We start from the raw sequence: 19,785 nt of genomic DNA, 5'->3' as shown, positions 1-19,785 counted from the left end.
TTTTCTTGGTGAAGGTTTGGCTTTTTCAAGAGAGGCTTTATTACTGCCACTTTTAGTGAGTTTGGTACACATCCGGTGGATAGAGAGCTGGAGTGGCCCAGTCAGAGTCCTGACCTCAACCCCGATTGAGATGCTGTGGCATGACATCGAGAGCGGTTCACACCAGACTAGAGGTCGACCGATTATGATTTTTCGACGCCGATACCGATTATTAGAGGACCAAAAAAGCCAATACCGATTAATCGGACAATTTCTTTTTTGTTTATTTGTAATAATGACAATTACAACAATACTGAATGAACACTTATTTTAACTTAATATAATACATCAATAAAATCAATTTAGCCTCAAATAAATAATGAAACTTTCAATTTGATTTAAATAATGCAAAAACAAAGTGTTGGAGAAGAAAGTAAAAGTGCAATATGTGCCATGTAAGAAAGCTAACGTTTAAGTGCCTTGCTCAGAACATGGGAACATATGAAAGCTGGTGGTTCCTTTTAACGTGAGTCTTCAATATTCCCAGGTAAGAAGTTTTAGGTTGTAGTTATTATAGAAATTATAGGACTATTTCTCTCTATACGATTTGTATTTCATATACCTTTGACTATTGGATGTTCTTATAGGCACTTTAGTATTGCCAGTGTAACAGTATAGCTTCCGTCCCTCTCCTCGCTCCTACCTGGGCTCGAACCAGGAACACATCGACAACAGCCACCCTCGAAGCAGCGTTACCCATGCAGAGCAAGGGGAACAACTACTCCAAGTCTCAGAGCGAGTGACGTTTGAAACGCTATTAGTGCACACCCCGCTAACAAGCTAGCCATTTCACATCGGTTACACCAGCCTAATCTTGGGAGTTGATAGGCTTGAAGTCATAAACAGGACAATGCTTTGAAGCATTGCGAAGAGCTGCTGGCAAAACGCTCGAAAGTGCTGTTTTGAATGAATGCTTACGAGCCTGCTGGTGCCTACCACCGCTCAGTCAGACTGCTCTATCAAATTATAGACTTAATTATAATATAATAAACACACAGAAATATGAGCCTTAGGTCATTAATATGGTCGAATCCGGAAACTATCATCTCGAAAACAAAACATTTTTTCTTTCAGTGAAATACGGAACCGTTCCGTATTTTATCTAACGGGTGGCATCCCTAAGTCTAAATATTCCTGATACATTGCACAACCTTCAATGTTATGTCATAATTACGTAAAATTCTGGCAAATTAGTTCGCAACGAGCCAGGCGGCCCAAACTGTTGCATATACGCAACTACAGAAAACATTTGGATGAGGTTGTTGCTGCCAAAGGAGGGTCAACCAGTTATTAAATCCAAGGGTTCACATACTTTTTCCACCCTGCACTGTGAATGTTTACACAGTGTGTTCAATAAAGACATGAAAACGTATAATTATTTGTGTGTTATTAGTTGTGTTTGACTGTTTTTGCCTATTGTTGTGACAAAGTTTTTGACCAATTTATGCAGAAATCCAGGTAATTCCAAAGGGTTCACATACTTATTCTTGCCACTGTAAGCAAAGTTGTTGTTGTTTTTTTTTTTTACTAGAGAAGTGTTGGTTTACCTGAAAATGTGGGTAATTCTTAGCACTCCAACTTTAATAATGTTATTAGCAACAGTGTTGTAGTGGAGGGTATATATACGCAGGTATACGCCGTATACCCACTTATTTTTCAGTTTGCATTGTGTATACTCACTTCTTAATCCCCACGATGCGTATCAAAGTAGGGTTGTGGTGGTATATGCCGTATCAATTAATAAGGCTGATGGAACAGATCAGAATGTTTAGCTTAAAAAATGTATCAACTATTATTTCTTCACATTTTAGCCGCAGCAATGTACACACAGCGAATGTTCTAAAATCCAATTTGCGGAAAACACCTTTCTAAATGCGTACCGTACCTGCAAGCGGTTTCATGGAAATAGATGGAAATATCTGTTAGACATTTAGAAAGCGGGGCGATCTAAAGATGCAACAACTCTCATGGGTTGCTAACATGACTAGGATAAGGCCTTTGGCCACTAGACAAATCAAATCAAATTTATTTGTCACATACACATGGTTAGCAGGTGTTAATGCAAGTGTAGCAAAATGCTTGTGCTTTTAGTTCCGACCATGCAGTAATATCTAACAAGTAATCTACCAATTTCACAACAACTACCTTGTACACACAAGTGTAAAGGAATGAATACGAATATGTACATACAAATATATAAATGAGTGATGGCCGAACGGCATAGGGAAGATGTAATAGATGGTATGGAGTACAGTATATACATATGAGATGAGTATTGTAGGGTATGAAAACATATAAAGCAGCATTGTTTAAGGTGGCTAGTGATACATCACATCAGGATGGCAAGATGCAGTAGATGGTATGGCGTACAGTATATACATATGAGATTAATAATATAGGTTATGTAAACATTATCTAATATAAATAATATAAAGTGGCAAGTGATAAATTGATTACATCAATTTTCCCATTACTAAAGTGGCTTGAGTTGAGTCAGTATGTTGGCAGCAGCCACTCGATGTTAGTGATGGCTGTTTAACAGTCTGATGGCCTTGAGATAGAAGCTGTTTTTCAGTCTCTCGGTTCCAGCTTTGATTCACCTGTACTGACCTCGTCTTCTGGATGTTAGCGGGGTGAACAGGCAGTGGCTCGGGTGGTTGCTGTCCTTGATGATCTTTTTGGCCTTCCTGTGACATCGGGTGGTGTAGGTGTCCTGGAGGGCAGGTAGTTTGCACCCGGTGATGCGTTGTGCAGACCTCACTACCCTCTGGAGACCCTTCCGGTTATGGGCGGAGCAGCTGCCGTACCAGGTGGTGATACAGCCCGACAAGATGCTCTCGATTGTGCATCTGTAAAAGTTTGTGAGTGTTTTTGGTGACAAGCCAAATTTCTTCAGCCTCCTGAGGTTGAAGAGGCGCTGCTGCGCCTTCTTCACCACGCTGTCTGTGTGGGTGGACCATTTCAGTTTGTTCGTGATGTGTACGCCGAGGAACTTAAAACTCTCCACCCTCTCCACTACTGTCCCGTCAATGTAGATAGGGGGCTGCTCCCTCTGCTGTTTCCTGAAGTCCACGATCATCTCTTTTGTTTTGTTGACATTGAGTGCGAGATTATTTCCCTGACACAACACTCCGAGTGCCCTCACCTCCTCCCTGTAGGCCGTCTCGTCGTTGTTGGTAATCAAGCCTACCACTGTAGTTTCGTCTGCAAACTTGATGATTTGAGTTGGATGTGTGCATGGCCACGCAGTCGTGGGTGAACAGGGAGTACATAAGAGGGCTGAGAACGCACCCTTGTGGGGACCCAGTGTTGAGGATCAGCGGGGTGGAGATGTTGTTACCTACCATCACCACCTGGGGGCGGCCTGTCAGAAAGTCCAGGACCCAGATGTACAGGGCGGGGTCGAGACCCAGGGTCTCTAGCTTAAAGATGAGTTTGGAGGGTACTATGGTGTTAAATGCTGAGCTGTAATCGATGAACAGCATTCTTACATAGGTATTCCTCTTGTCCAGATGGGTTAGGGCAGTGTGCAGTGTGATGGCGATTGCGTCGTCTGTGGACCTATTGGGTCGGTAAGCAAATTGGAGTGGGTCTAGGGTGTCAGGTAGGGTGGAGGTGATATGGTCCTTGACTAGTCTCTCAAAGCACTTCATGATGACGGAAGTGAGTGCTACAGGGCGGTAGTCATTTAGCTTAGTTACCTTAGCTTTCTTGGGAACAGGAACAATGGTGGCCCTCTTGAAGCATGTGGGGACAGCAGACTGGGATAAGGATGGATTGAATATGTCTGTAAACACACCAGCCAGCTGGTCTGCGCATGCTCTGAGGACGCGGCCAGGGATGCCGTCTGGGCCTGCAGCCTTGCGAGGCTTAACACGTTTAAATGTTTTACTCACGTTGGCTGCAGTGAAGGAGAGCCCGCAGGTTTTGGTAGTGGGCCGTGTTAGTGGCACTGTATTGTCCTCAAAGCGAGCAAAAAACTTGTTTAGTCTGTCTGGGAGCTAACATCGTGATCCGCGACGGGGCTGATTTTTCTTTTGTAGTCCGTGATTGACTGTAGACCCTACCACATACCTCTCGTGTCTGAGCCTCTCGTGTCTCTTTTGGAAGAAGCTAGCTAGCTAACGAAGAATAACAAAGAATATCTAGTTAACAGAAGAAAAGAAAGAGAAAATCAGGACAGAAGAAAAAGGATATCAAAGTGAAACAGTTCTCTAAAGACACAAGAGACAATAATACAAGAAACAACAATTCTGTAGCTTGTCAACTATGTGTCTGTCTATCCCTGTTCTCTCCCCTCTGCACAGGCCATACAAACGCTTCACACCGCGTGGCCGCTGCCACTCTAACCTGGTGGTCCCAGCGCGCACGACCCACGTGGAGTTCCAGGTCTCCGGCAGCCTCTGGAACTGCCGGTCTGCGGCCAACAAGGCTGAGTTCATCTCAGCCTATGCTACCCTCCAGTCCCTAGACTTCCTGGCGCTGACGGAAACATGGATTACCACAGATAACACTGCTACTCCTACTGCTCTCTCCTCGTCTGCCCACGTATTCTCGCATACCCCTAGAGCATCGAGCCAGCGGGGTGGTGGCACTGGAATCCTCATCTCTCCCAAGTGGACATTCTCTCTTTCTCCCCTGACCCATCTGTCTATCTCCTCATTTGAATTCCATGCTGTCACAGTTACCAGCCCTTTCAAGCTTAACATCCTTATCATTTATCGCCCTCCAGGTTCCCTTGGAGAGTTCATCAATGAGCTTGACGCCTCACAGTTCTGGGTGACTTTAACCTCCCCACGTCTCCCGATTTGACTAGTGCAGTGTTGGCTAGCTAGCTACATAGTTGTCTCTGTCATAGCTTGATAATTGTGTAGTTTAGTAATTACCGAGGTTAGCTAGCCAGCTATTGCCGTCCCCCGCGACGCCATTTTTCCTAACCCAGCCAACTAGTAACACTGTAGAAACTAAAATACATTACAAAGGAACGTCTTGATTAGTGTTATGCTAGCTAGCCACAAAGTTGCTTTTGTATCATGACAAGGTGTTGTACTGAAACTATCGAGGTCACCTAGCCAGCTACACCTAGCCAGCTACACGGTCAAACAAAGTCAACAACGCAGCCACTGCTAGCTAGCCTACTCCACCAGCCAGCAGTACTGTATCATTTTCGTCATTTTAGTCAATAGATTTTCTGCAAAGTAAGCTTAACTTTCTGAACATTCGAGACGTGTAGTCCACTTGTCATTCCAATCTCCTTTGCATTAGCGTAGCCTCTTCTGTAGCTTGTCAACTATGTGTCTGTCGATCCCGGTTCTCTCCACTCTGCACAGGCCATACAAACGCTTCACACCGCGTGGCCGCTGCCACTCTAACCTGGTGGTCCCAGCGCGCACGACCCACGTGGAGTTCCAGGTCTCCGGCAGCCTCTGGAACTGCCGGTCTGCGGCCAACAAGGCTGAGTTCATCTCAGCCTATGCTACCCTCCAGTCCCTAGACTTCCTGGCGCTGACGGAAACATGGATTACCACAGATAACACTGCTACTCCTACTGCTCTCTCCTCGTCTGGCCACGTGTTCTCGCATACCCCTAGAGCATCGAGCCAGCGGGGTGGTGGCACTGGAATCCTCATCTCTCCCAAGTGGACATTCTCTCTTTCTCCCCTGACCCATCTGTCTATCTCCTCATTTGAATTCCATGCTGTCACAGTTACCAGCCCTTTCAAGCTTAACATCCTCATCATTTATCGCCCTCCAGGTTCCCTTGGAGAGTTCATCAATGAGCTTGACGCCTTGATAAGTTCCTTCCCTGAGGATGGCTCACCTCTCACAGTTCTGGGTGACTTTAACCTCCCCACGTCTACCTTCGACTCATTCCTCTCTGCCTCCTTCTTTCCACTCCTCTCCTCTTTTGACCTCACCCTCCCCCCCTACTCACAAGGCAGGCAATACGCTTGACCTCATCTTTACTAGATGCTGTTCTTCCAATAATCTCATTGCAACTCCTCTCCAAGTCTCCGACCACTACCTTGTATCCTTTTCCCTCTCGCTCTCATCAAAAACTTCTCACTCTGCCCCTACTCGGATGGTATTGCGCCGTCCCAACCTTCGCTCTCTCTCTCCTGCTACTCTCTCCTCTTCCATCCTATCATCTCTTCCCTCTGCTCAAACCTTCTCCAACCTATCTCCTGATTTTGCCTCCTCAACCCTCCTCTCCTCCCTCTCTGCATCCTTTGATTTTCTCTGTCCCCTATCCTCCAGGCCGGCTCGGTCCTCCCCTCCTGCTCCGTGGCTCGACGACTCACTGCGAGCTCACAGAACAGGGCTCCGGGCAGCCGAGCGGAAATGGAGGAAAACTCGCCTCCCTGCGGACCTCGCATCCTTTCACTCCCTCCTCTCTACATTTTCCTCTTCTGTCTCTGCTGCTAAAGCCACTTTCTACCACTCTAAATTCCAAGCATCTGCCTCTAACCCTAGGAAGCTTTTTGCTACCTTCTCCTCCCTCCTGAATCCTCCTCCCCCTCCCCCCCCCCCCTCCTCCCTCACTGCGGATGACTTCGTCAACCATTTTGAAAAGAAGGTTGACGACATCCGATCCTCGTTTGCTAAGTCAAGCGACACCGCTGGTCCTGCTCACACTGCCCTACCCTGTGCTTTGACCTCTTTCTCCCCTCTCTCTCCAGATGAAATCTCGCGTCTTGTGACGGCCGGCCGCCTAACAACCTGCCCACTTGACCCTATCCCCTCCTCTCTTCTCCAGACCATTTCCGGAGACCTTCTCCCCTACCTCACCTCGCTCATCAACTCATCCTTGACCGCTGGCTACGTCCCTTCCGTCTTCAAGAGAGCGAGAGTTGCACCCCTTCTGAAAAAACCTACACTCGATCCCTCCGATGTCAACAACTACAGACCAGTATACCTTCTTTCTTTTCTCTCCAAAACTCTTGAACGTGCCGTCCTTGGCCAGCTCTCCTGCTATCTCTCTCAGAACGACCTTCTCGATCCTAATCAGTCAGGTTTCAAGACTGGGCATTCAACTGAGACTGCTCTTCTCTGTGTCACGGAGGCTCTCCGCACTGCTAAAGCTAACTCTCTCTCCTCTGCTCTCATCCTTCTAGACCTATCTGCTGCCTTTGATACTGTGAACCATCAGATCCTCCTCTCCACCCTCTCCGAGCTGGGCATCTCCGGCGCGGCCCACGCTTGGATTGCGTCCTACCTGACAGGTCGCTCCTACCAGGTGGCGTGGCGAGAAGCTGTCTCCGCACCACGTGCTCTCACCACTGGTGTCCCCCAGGGCTCTGTTCTAGGCCCTCTCCTATTCTCGCTATACACCAAGTCACTTGGCTCTGTCATATCCTCACACGGTCTCTCCTATCATTGCTATGCAGACGACACACAATTAATCTTCTCCTTTCCCCCTTCTGACAACCAGGTGGCGAATCGCATCTCTGCATGTCTGGCAGACATATCAGTGTGGATGACGGATCACCACCTCAAGCTGAACCTCGGCAAGACGGAGCTGCTCTTCCTCCCGGGGAAGGACTGCCCGTTCCATGATCTCGCCATCACGGTTGACAACTCCCTTGTGTCCTCCTCCCAGAGTGCTAAGAACCTTGGCGTGATCCTGGACAACACCCTGTCGTTCTCCACTAACATCAAGGCGGTGACCCGATCCTGTAGGTTCATGCTCTACAACATTCGCAGAGTACGACCCTGCCTCACACAGGAAGCGGCGCAGGTCCTAATCCAGGCACTTGTCATCTCCCGTCTGGATTACTGCAACTCGCTGTTGGCTGGGCTCCCTGCCTGTGCCATCAAACCCCTACAACTCATCCAGAACGCCGCAGCCCGTCTGGTGTTCAACCTTCCCAAGTTCTCTCACGTCACCCCGCTCCTCCGCTCTCTCCACTGGCTTCCAGTTGAAGCTCGCATCCGCTACAAGACCATGGTGCTTGCCTACGGAGCTGTGAGGGGAACGGCACCTCCGTACCTTCAGGCTCTGATCAGGCCCTACACCCAAACAAGGGCACTGCGTTCATCCACCTCTGGCCTGCTCGCCTCCCTACCTCTGAGGAAGCACAGTTCCCGCTCAGCCCAGTCAAAACTGTTTGCCGCTCTGGCACCCCAATGGTGGAACAATCTCCCTCACGATGCCAGGACAGCGGAGTCAATCACCACCTTCCGGAGACACCTGAAACCCCACCTCTTTAAGGAATACCTGGGATAGGATAAAGTAATCCTTCTAACCCCCCCCCCCCCCTTTAAAGGATTTAGATGCACTATTGTAAAGTGTTTGTTCTACTGGATATTATAGGTGAATGCACCAATTTGTAAGTCGCTCTGGATAAGAGCGTCTGCTAAATGACTTAAATGTAAATGTAATGTAAATGTCTACCTTTGACTCATTCCTCTCTGCCTCCTTCTTTCCACTCCTCTCCTCTTTTGACCTCACCCTCTCACCTTCCCCCCCTACTCACAAGGCAGGCAATACGCTTGACCTCATCTTTACTAGATGCTGTTCTTCCACTAATCTCATTGCAACTCCCCTCCAACCACTACCTTGTATCCTTTTCCCTCTCACTCTCATCCAACACTTCTCACTCTGCCCCTACTCGGATGGTATTGCGCCGTCCCAACCTTCGCTCTCTCTCTCCCGCTACTCTCTCCTCTTCCATCCTATCATCTCTTCCCTCTGCTCAAACCTTCTCCAACCTATCTCCTGATTCTGCCTCCTCAACCCTCCTCTCCTCCCTTTCTGCATCCTTTGATTTTCTCTGTCCCCTATCCTCCAGGCTGGCTCGGTCCTCCCCTCCTGCTCCGTGGCTCGACGACTCACTGCGAGCTCACAGAACAGGGCTCCGGGCAGCCGAGCGGAAATGGAGGAAAACTCGCCTCCCTGAGGACCTGGCATCCTTTCACTCCCTCCTCTCTACATTCTCCTCTTCTGGCTCTGCTGCTAAAGCCACTTTCTACCACTCTAAATTCCAAGCATCTGCCTCTAACCCTAGGAAGCTCTTTGCTACCTTCTCCTCCCTCCTGAATCCTCCTCCCCCTCCCCCCTCCTTCCTCTCTGCGGATGACTTCGTCAACCATTTTGAAAAGAAGGTTGACGATATCCGATCCTCGTTTGCTAAGTCAAACGACACCGCTGGTCCTGCTCACACTGCCCTACCCTGTGCTTTGACCTCTTTCTCCCCTCTCTCTACAGATGAAATCTCGCGTCTTGTGACGGCCGGCCGCCCAACAACCTGCCCACTTGACCCTATCCCCTCCTCTCTTCTCCAGACCATTTCCGGAGACCTTCGCCCCTACCTCACCTCGCTCATCAACTCATCCTTGACCGCTGGCTACGTCCCTTCCGTCTTCAAGAGAGCGAGAGTTGCACCCCTTCTGAAAAAACCTACACTCGATCCCTCCCATGTCAACAACTACAGACCAGTATCCCTTCTTTCTTTTCTCTCCAAAACTCTTGAACGTGCCGTCCTTGGCCAGCTCTCCTGCTATCTCTCTCAGAATGACCTTCTTGATCCTAATCAGTCAGGTTTCAAGACTGGGCATTCAACTGAGACTGCTCTTCTCTGTGTCACGGAGGCTCTCCGCACTGCTAAAGCTAACTCTCTCCTCTGCTCTCATCCTTCTAGACCTATCTGCTGCCTTTGATACTGTGAACCATCAGATCCTCCTCTCCACCCTCTCCGAGTTGGGCATCTCCGGCGCGGCCCACGCTTGGATTGCGTCCTACCTGACAGGTCGCTCCTACCAGGTGGCGTGGCGAGAATCTGTCTCCGCACCACGCGCTCTCACCACTGGTGTCCCCCAGGGCTCTGTTCTAGGCCCTCTCCTATTCTCGCTATACACCAAGTCACTTGGCTCTGTCATATCCTCACATGGTCTCTCCTATCATTGCTATGCAGACGACACACAATTAATCTTCTCCTTTCCCCCTACTGATAACCAGGCGGCGAATCGCATCTCTGCATGTCTGGCAGACATATCAGTGTGGATGACGGATCACCACCTCAAGCTGAACCTCGGCAAGACGGAGCTGCTCTTCCTCCCGGAGAAGGACTGCCCGTTCCATGATCTCGCCATCACGGTTGACAACTCCCTTGTGTCCTCCTCCCAGAGTGCTAAGAACCTTGGCGTGATCCTGGACAACACCCTGTCGTTCTCCACTAACATCAAGGCGGTGACCCGATCCTGTAGGTTCATGCTCTACAACATTCGCAGAGTACGACCCTGCCTCACAACAGGAAGCGACGCAGGTCCTAATCCAGGCACTTGTCATCTCCCATCTGGATTACTGCAACTCGCTGTTGGCTGGGCTCCCTGCCTGTGGCATTAAACCCCTACAACTCATCCAGAATGCCGCAGCCCGTCTGGTGTTCAACCTTCCCAAGTTCTCTCACGTTACCCCGCTCCTCCGCTCTCTCCACTGGCTTCCAGTTGAAGCTCGCATCCGCTACAAGACCATGGTGCTTGCCTACGGAGCTGTGAGGGGAACGGCACCTCCATACCTTCAGGCTCTGATCAGGCCCTACACCCAAACAAGGGCACTGCGTTCATCCACCTCTGGCCTGCTGGCCCCCCTACCTCTGAGGAAGCACGGTTCCCGCTCAGCCCAGTCCAAACTGTTCGCTGCTCTGGCACCCCAATGGTGGAACATGCTCCCTCACGACGCCAGGACAGCGGAGTCAATCACCACCTTCCGGAGACACCTGAAACCCCACCTCTTTAAGGAATACCTGGGATAGGATAAAGTAATCCTTCTAACCCCCCCCCCCCCCTTAAAATATTTAGATGCACTATTGTAAAGTGGTTGTTCCACTGGATATCATAAGGTGAATGCACCAATTTGTAAGTCGCTCTGGATAAGAGCGTCTGCTAAATGACTTAAATGTAAAATGTAAATGAGCCGTTGAATTGCGACTCCACTTTGTCTCTGTACTGATGCTTAGCTTGTTTGATTGCCTTGCTGAGGGAATAGCTACACTGTTTATATTCGGTCATGTTTCCAGTCACTTTGCCCTGATTAAAAGCAGTGGTTCGCGCGTTCAGTTTTGCGCGAATCCTGCCATCAATCCACGGTTTCTGGTTGGGGAATGTTTTAATAGACGCTGTTGGTACGACATCACCGATGCACTTGTTAATGAACTCGCACACCGAGTCAGCGTATTCGTCAATGTTGTTGTTCGCAGCAATGCGGAACATATCCCTGTCCACATGATCGAAGCAATCTTGAAGCATTGAATCCGATTGGTCGGACCAGCGTTGAACAGACCTGAGGGCGGGAGCTTGCTGTTTTAGCTTCTGTCTATAGGCTGGGAGCAACAAAATGGAGTCGTGGTCAGGTTTTCCAAAGGGAGGGCGGGGGAGGGCCTTATATGCGTCGCGGAAGTTAGAATAACAGTGGTCTAGGGTTTTGCCCGCCCTGGTAGCACAACCGATATGCTGATAGAATTTGGGGAGCCTTGTTTTCAGATTAGCCTTGTTAAAATCCCCGGCTACAATAAATGCAGCCTCAGTATATGTGGTTTCCAGTTTACATAGAGTCCAATGAAGTTCTTTCAGGGCCGTCGATGTTTCTGCTTGGGGGGATATACACGGCTGTGATTATAATCTAAGAGAATTCTCTTGGTAGATAATGCAGTCGGCATTTGATAGTGAGGAATTCTAAGTCAGGTGAACAAAATGACTTGAGTTCCTGTATGTTGTTATGATCACACCACGTCTCGTTAATCTTAAAGCATACACCCCCACCCTTCTTCTTACCAGAGAGATGCTTCTTTCTGTCGGCGCGATGCGTGAAGAAACCAGGTGGCTGTACCGACTCAGATAGCGTGTCTCGAGTGAGCCATGTTTCCGTGAAACAAAGAATGTTACAGTCTCGGATGTCTCTCTGGAATGCTACCCTTGTTTGGATTTCGTCTACCTTGTTGTCAAGAGACTGGACATTGGCGAGTAGTATGCTCGGGAGCGGTGCGCGATGTGCCCGTCTACGGAGCCTGACCAGAAGACCGCTCCGTCTGCCCCTTCTTCTGCGGTGCCATTGTTTTGGCTCGCCGGCTGGGATCCGATCCATTGTCCTGGGTGGTGGGCCAAACAGAGGATCCGCTTCGGGAAAGTCATATTTCTGGTCGTAATGTTGGTTAGTTGACTTTGCTCTTATATCCAATAGTTCCTCCCGACTGTATGTAGTAAAACCTAAGATTACCTGGGGTAACAATGTAAGAAATAACACATAAAAAAGCTAAATACTGCATAGTTTCCTAGGAACGCGAAGCGAGGCGGCCATCTTTGTCGGCGCCGGAAGTTGACGTGGACGTTTGACAATGAAAGAAAGTTGAAAGAAAATATATAGAACAGGAGTTCTGTATGCATATGATTAAGTCTTTAGAAAATAATTGCCTCCACGTTTCTATGGTAGGATTTTGGCTATAGACTACTTTGAAGCAAGGTAAGACATTCCTCATAATGAGGTAAAACGTCCAAGTTTCAAACAATTAAGGAAAAGGACAAATATTGCAATGCTAGTGATGGGCCTAACCATCTTGTGGTAGATGGTTAGGTAGAACTGTTTCAATGAAATGTTATCTAGCTTCAAATTAGCCTACCTTGCCAAATGATATCTTGATTATTTTCATCAATCCAGTGGTCATTTGTTTTGCAAACTCCATCTCGTGCTACAGAAACACCGCTAACCAAACAAAAGCGGTCTCCTGATGTGGTTTAAGCATTGTTATGGACTTAAAACCTCCAATTGTGTTGTTTTTCTTTAAAAAAAACGGAATATTTAATCTTAAAGAGCTCTTGTGTGAATACACAAGTTATAATATCTGTCTTTAACTCAAACAGATCATCTTCATCATCAGCCAAACTACCCAACTTCACTGGTTAGTATCAGTTTCTTACATTACATTTGGATAATGATCAGCGATAGTGTTAGAAAGGAAGCAGATGATACAAACTATAAAGCACATGAGAAAAAATATGTTATTCACCTGTAGGCCAGTCCTGACTAGCAGGTGCGAAACCTACATTACATTTAGAGTTGGAATGTACAGCATGGCTATGTTTGCATCAAAATATATAATTTGTCTTTGTCTGATTTTAAACCTGTAAGGAAGAATCTAGTTCAGCAAATGATCAGTATCTCTTTTGATATGTTACTATACCTATACTGTATGTGTGTATGGACACTTTGCTGCTCTGCTTAGCCAGACAGTTGCTAAGGATTTTTGTCTGTCTGCTGTCCATTCCAAGACGCTGAACATTACTGAAGGGATTCCCATGATGACACTCGCTCACAGTGCTGCCAAGACTGAGTTTGACCCCCTTGTCACACCCCTGCTGCCAGACAGAGAGCCCAGAGGTAAGTATTTGATGTAGTTTGTCTATCTTCAATCTACAGGTAACTGACAAAATAAAGGAAACACCAACAAACACCTTGGCATAGATTATACTAGTGTCTGGAACTCTATTGGAGGAATGTGACTAGGGCTGTGGCGGTCACAACATTTCGTCAGTCGGTGATTGTCAAGCAAATAACTGTCTGTCTCACGGTAATTGACCGTTAATTAACATAAACACATTTAGCATCTCCTGGCTTCCACACATAGCCTACAAGCCATTTTAAAAAGTATAATAAACCCCATGTAATATAACCTACACCTTCTCAATAAATCCATGATTTATTTTAGACAGGTCTAAAGAAGCATGATATGAAGAAGAAAAGAATAGCACACTCTGAGTTGTCCTTATGTTAGGTCCTGATGTGGCTACGCCAAATGGCTTTTGGCTACACTAGTTCATTTAGCAGACAAGATTTGCTTATAAGTCCATGAAGTTATTTTATAGTATGAAAAATACAATTTAACAAATATTTTCTCCTAACAATTTGAGGGAGTGTGCACATTCAGCTATTCTGTCTTGAGCGGTTAACAAAGAAATAGATACTCCTATATGCTTAATTTAGAGTTATTAATGTAACTTTAGTTGTTCTACAAACGTTGGGCTATATGTTTTGACTTAATATACTGTAAGGCTGTATGATGAGACTCTAATGATGATTTGAAAAAAGTCGCTTGAAAGGCATGAGCTCTGCTTTGGGTTTTTTTGCGCAGGCTGTACACACTCCAATAGTCTCTCATTCACAATTTGACAAGCACTTGATAATGCCTCAAATTTCATGGGGGCATCCCCTTTGTGGCCGTAATGCACCCTAAACAAATCCATGCCTTTTGCGGACCGGAGTGCTGTGTTGTTCCCTTCTCTCTGAGTGCTGCACAATCTGAAGCATCTCTCACTCACAGGCTCTCTGTCATGTGATCAGATCTTTCTCACAGGCTACAAGTTAAGACCGACACATTGGAGACGTAACTGCGCGTCCTTATCCAATTCCCAAGGTGCATATTGAAGATATTGGAAGGACTGTCCACATTTACTGTTCGTCAGCCAACAAGATGAGTAGGCCTAACGAACAGCAAAAGTACTATCCTACGTCAATCTGCTATCCCCCATAGTACAAAATTTGACCTATTCTGTGCAAGAAAAAAATATTCCAAACATAGTCTGGGACAGTTGTGGGATGCGATAGATCCCAAATTAATACAACCACTAGCATCAACAAAAACGTTTTTATGCAATGTGGCTGACGCAACAGATCAGAACGTTTACTGTAGTTTCAAATGTTGATAAACTATTAGGCTTTCTTCACATTATAAGCGCAGCAATGCGCACATGGTAGAAGGCTATAAGCGCGGATGTTCCATTGGCGAAAAACACCATTATCAAAAGTGACATTTTTATGGTGAAAATGATCTTCCCCAAACTTGAAACTAACACACTGCTTATGTATGCCAGTTAGGCTCTACACCCCTTGTAAAGCGGATTAATGTGCTTAATTTTAAGAAGTTATTTTTCCACTTTATTAAATCATATAGGCCTATGGGCTAGGCTACATTAGGTGTGCGAGGCTAATATTGTCACCTATTCTTGATTTAATCATGTCTTTAGATATACTAAATAATAAATGTGTGATATTTGTTTTGATTTAGAATGGACCATTATCATGCACCTCTATCGAAACAGGGGCAGCGGGAAAAAATACAAGTCATTTATGCACTTAAATAGCGAATGGAGGAAGCTTTTTCCCTGTGGTTTATTTTCATGCCAGCCAGGTAGGCTATATAAGCAGGTATGCTATATAAGCTATATAAGCAATGTGCTTAATATTAGGAAAGTTGGAAAATAAATATAGTAGGCCTAGCCTATAGAAAGCTGATGAGATCCTTTTTTATACATGACCCTAAGCATGATGGGATGTTAATTGCTTAATTAACTCAGGAACCACACGTGTGGAAGCATCTGCTTTTAATATAAATTGTACCTCATTTACTCAAGTGTTTCCTTTATTTTGGCAGTTACATGTAGTTTGTCTGTCTTCCAGTGTGGCTTTGCCATCAGCCATAGTTTGGCAACATTGCATTTAAGCTGCTCTAACAAGCTACCTGGACCGCCTATGAGTGCCTTTTGTTAACCCTTTATACTCGTGGGAATTTGACTATATGTATAGGGCTACATTTAAATGTTTCTTACAGAATGAATATGAAAAGCAAATGCATAACCATTGTAGCAATTGAAAGGGAACAGTTTGGAGATAATGTGAAAATTATTAGACCAAAGGTGAGTAAACAACAGTTCATCCTGACACAAGACTGTTGGATTCAACATTTTGAACATAAAGATATTAAATAAATGATAAAGAAGCATAGAATATTAGAAGTGAAAGAGACTGGGTCTCTGTAGAAAGACAGATAGCTGTGGAACGTGTTGGGTGGACAAGAGGAGAGCAACGTGTTGACACAGGGAGACAGATGGACATCTGTGGATTAGATAAAGGAGGGGTTGAGGTCAGGAGGTGAGGACAAATTCCCTGAAGGGAGTAATAAGGGTTTGGTATCGTGTTACTCTTTTCCTGTTAAACCATAAGATGTAAGGATTGAAGAGAAGGAGGAGTGTCTTAAGTGGGATATATATATCTGGATGGGAGAAATGTTGGGTTGTCTGAATTACAGCTGTACAGAAACTTTGGGAAGAATTACACTTGGTTAAAGCTTCTCTAGTGTCTGTGAGTTATTTACTCTGAAAAATAAGAACCTAACAACTGAATCCAAACATCACGCTGTTGATTTTATGTGCATTTTACATTTAGTGTACTTTTTTTACATTTAGTGCCACATTTGTCGATAGCGGAATCTGAAAATACTCTAGATACATTCAGTAATAAAATAAGACTCTTCCTGGAAAATGTGGGGTAGGTGCAAATAAGGGTTTGAATGAGAGGAGTAACTGGTGTCTCCAAGTGGCCACACACCTCTCTAAAGTGTGCACAGTTCCTAAGCAATTTCAATGCACTTTTATGACGCAAAGAAAAGTCTTGAACTATAAGGTACTTTTTTTTTGGCTCTCCTAGCTGTGCTGTTGAGGAACTAGAGCAAGCACACTTGTAGATGTTTTGTTTGGAATACAACCCTGCATCCCCACCATCACACAATGACCAAAAACTGTCCATTATAAATCGAAATCTGAGTCAGGTCGGCATGATTTGAAAGCTCGTTCTATTGCCAACATGACTAGCGTTCATAAAATATGATCTTAGGCTTTTACAAGGCAATTCAGGGATGGGGGAAACGTCTTGTTGCGTGCGGTGCTCAAGATCAGAACAGCTTTCAGTGAAAACCAATACAGCGCTGTGAAGTGCAGAGCCCAGAACTCTGACATCATGTATAGTATGTTACTGTACAGTCACTTTGTTCCAATTTAGGTGTTTATTAGTGCCCAAATCTGCCATTTTCAACCCGTATATGGGTACGAGTGTAAAGGGTTAAGTAAATCAGGTGATAAATTAAGTGAAAAGGAGACTGGAGTAGGACTTTAAGGTTGGGTGCATATGCTTGGATTTATAATAAACGTATATGATATAATGTAGGTGTTTCGCATATCAGAAGCAAAAGCAAATCCCATCGAGCACATTTCTGAGGTGTGTACCCTACAGCATACTACCTGTCCTGTCGCTTTGATGTGGCTAGAATATGTGCTGTTGTGTACTCAAAACAACCACCTTTCCTTACATGCCGCAGCGTGTCAGCATAAAACATATCTCTTGTCAGTCACGTGGAAATGTGTGTGCATGTGTAGGTGGAAACTGCAAAACTTTGGTGATATGAATCAGAAAGAAGCTGAGGTTCAGATTAATTGGCAAATCAAATAGCGAAAAGCAGCCTTCAACTGCTCGGCCTTTAACATTTAAGGTTGTTGCCTTATCTTTCTTGCAAATTACACCCTGATTCCAACATCCGTTCCACTGAAAATATGCACAGAAGCTTCTACACCAAGCATCAAAGCGTGATGTTGGTTACAGTAGTTTCAGTGACAAAATATGATACATGTAAAGGTTTGTCCCGAGTCTTTACATGCTGTTTTTGATCTTCTAACCTCAAATTTAAGAACACGTTTTTTAGATTTTTGTCTCTTTGAGATTAAATAGTATGGCCACGTCTAGTTTACATGAAAATTCCACATCGTTGTCAACTTCAGAATTCTCCTGTGGTGTTGTTGTAAGGTTATGGTGCATGGTCTGTGGTATAGTTCAGCTTGCGTGTCATTTTCTTTACAACAGTTGACTGGGGTTCAGACTGCGACTTCCCCCTCAAAAACAAATCTACTGGACTGGGAGTGTGCATAGTGTGCAAATCGAAAATCGAAATAATAAAATGCTTGTTAGAAATAAACTATGAGCATCACACTTATCAGGTCTCATAATTTACACAAGCGAGACAAGTTTAGCCGTTTCTGTTGAAAAATAAGTTAAAGCACTTTCTCACTCCTAAAACACACCCTCACAGCACAAAGAGGTTTCCTCATACCCCACAAATGACCTGATTACATTGATTGAATCTTGCCCAAACTATTACTTCTTTGCTCACTTAAAGGAAAACTCCACCTAAAAACTATCTTTTGATATCTGTTTCATTTGTCCATTGTTGACATTTTCCCAAAATGTTTTTCTTGTCAGCAATCACGCTTTCAAGATATGTAACTTTCAAAATACACAAATAATCCCTGTATGATGCATTTTGCATCATCTTATGTATTTTGAAAGTTACATATCTTGAAACCTTGATTGCTGACAAGAAAAACATTTTGTTTTTAGGTAGAGTTTTCCTTTAAGCACTTTACAAGAATCTCTCCACCTGTTACCATTCTGGGCCCGTATTCATTAAGCTTCTCAGAGTAGGAACACAGATCTAGGATCAGTTTTGCCTTTAGATAATAATTAATACAATTTCATGGACACAGGAACCCTTATCCTAGATCAGCACTCCTACTCTGAGACGCTTTGCGAATATTGGCCCTGATTTCCTCCCTCCCTCCCTTTCCCCTCTCTTCCTCAGTCCCTCGCCAGGGCACCCAGGAGGAGCACTGGCCCGCGACGGTGTTATATGCCATCATCAAGGAGGTGCCTCTACGGCGCTGGAAGGAGTTCCTGCGCGTGCTCTCCCTGACCGACCGGCAGCTGGAGCGTGTGGAGCTGGAGCCAGGTCTGGGCTCAATTGAGAGGCAGTACCAGATGCTGCGGCTGTGGAGCCAGGGCCCGACTGCATGTCTGGAGGACATATACTCGGCCCTGCTCTACATGGACCTGGCTGGATGTGCCTACCAGTTGCAGGATTGTCTGGAGCAGCTGCAGTGGAGAGCCACAACCAATGACATCACCACAGTTTCATAGGACAACTGAGTAGGGATGGACATGAGTACTCGAACAGACCTCAAAAATCGCTCTTAACCAGAGATCACATTGTTTTCAAATACTGTGTTGCAACAAAGCGCTAGGCATGTCTCTCTCCATGCTCACTCTCTCGGTTTGTCAATGTTTATGAATTCCCCACAATGTATCAAAAGTATCATCAGTACTAAATGTAGGCTACCGTTATTCATTGCCACTTCCCCATTAATCTAGAATGTTTGGTTATGGTCTTTTCTGTTTATTCAATATATTAATACTGCATACCGTTCTCATTCTGGTAGTGTACGCATTGTTTGGAGAGCTCACAAACTGCGCTGTGATAATGAAGTTGTGGTTTATTTAATTATACACTGAACAAAAATATAAACGCAACATGCAACAATTTCAAAGATTTTGCTGAGTTACAGTTCATATAAGGAAATCAGTCAATTGAAATAAATTCATTAGTGCCTAATATAAGGATTTCACATGACTGGGAATAAAGATATGCATCTGTTGGGCATCGATACATCTCCTTAGCATAGAGTTGATCAGGCTCTTGATTGTGGCCTGTTGAATGTTGTCCCACTCCTCTTCAATGGCTGTGAGAAGTTGCTGGATATTGGCGGGAACTGGAACACGCTGTCGTACACGTTGATCCAAAGCATCCCAAACATGCTCAATGGGTCTGGTGAGTATGCAGGCCATGGAAGAACTGAGACATTTTCAGCTTCCAAGAATTCTGTACAGGTCCTGCGACATGGGGCCATGCATTATCATGCTGAAACATGAGGTGATGGTGACGGATGAATGGCACGACAAAGGGCCTCAGGATCTTGTCACGGTATCTCTGTGCATTCAAGTTGTGCACAAAGTGAGCATTTGCCCACTGAAGTCGGTTATAACCCTCGTGAGGACGACAAGCATGCACATGAGGTTCCCTGAGATGGTTTCTGACC

General features: G+C 45.5%; 1 protein-coding gene across 1 annotated transcript in view; it reads left to right on the top strand.

Moving 5' to 3' along the window:
- The window catches only part of si:ch211-112c15.8 (tumor necrosis factor receptor superfamily member 1A), a 38,780-nt gene extending 19,544 nt beyond the window's left edge, over window positions 1–19,236 (top strand). Inside the window, exons 8-10 of the mRNA XM_029724441.1 lie at window positions 12,895–12,932; window positions 13,303–13,411; window positions 18,495–19,236. Of these exons, the coding sequence (XP_029580301.1) occupies window positions 12,895–12,932; window positions 13,303–13,411; window positions 18,495–18,829 (482 nt within the window). The 3' untranslated portion in view covers window positions 18,830–19,236. The remainder of the gene's footprint in view (window positions 1–12,894; window positions 12,933–13,302; window positions 13,412–18,494) is intronic.
- Window positions 19,237–19,785: the final 549 nt, after the last annotated feature.

This window comes from Salmo trutta, chromosome 30 (assembly GCF_901001165.1).
Source record: "Salmo trutta chromosome 30, fSalTru1.1, whole genome shotgun sequence".
NCBI classification, from domain to species: Eukaryota; Metazoa; Chordata; class Actinopteri; order Salmoniformes; family Salmonidae; genus Salmo; species Salmo trutta.
Note: the sequence above shows the minus strand (reverse complement) of the source record. Positions and strands in the feature narration are given on the sequence as shown.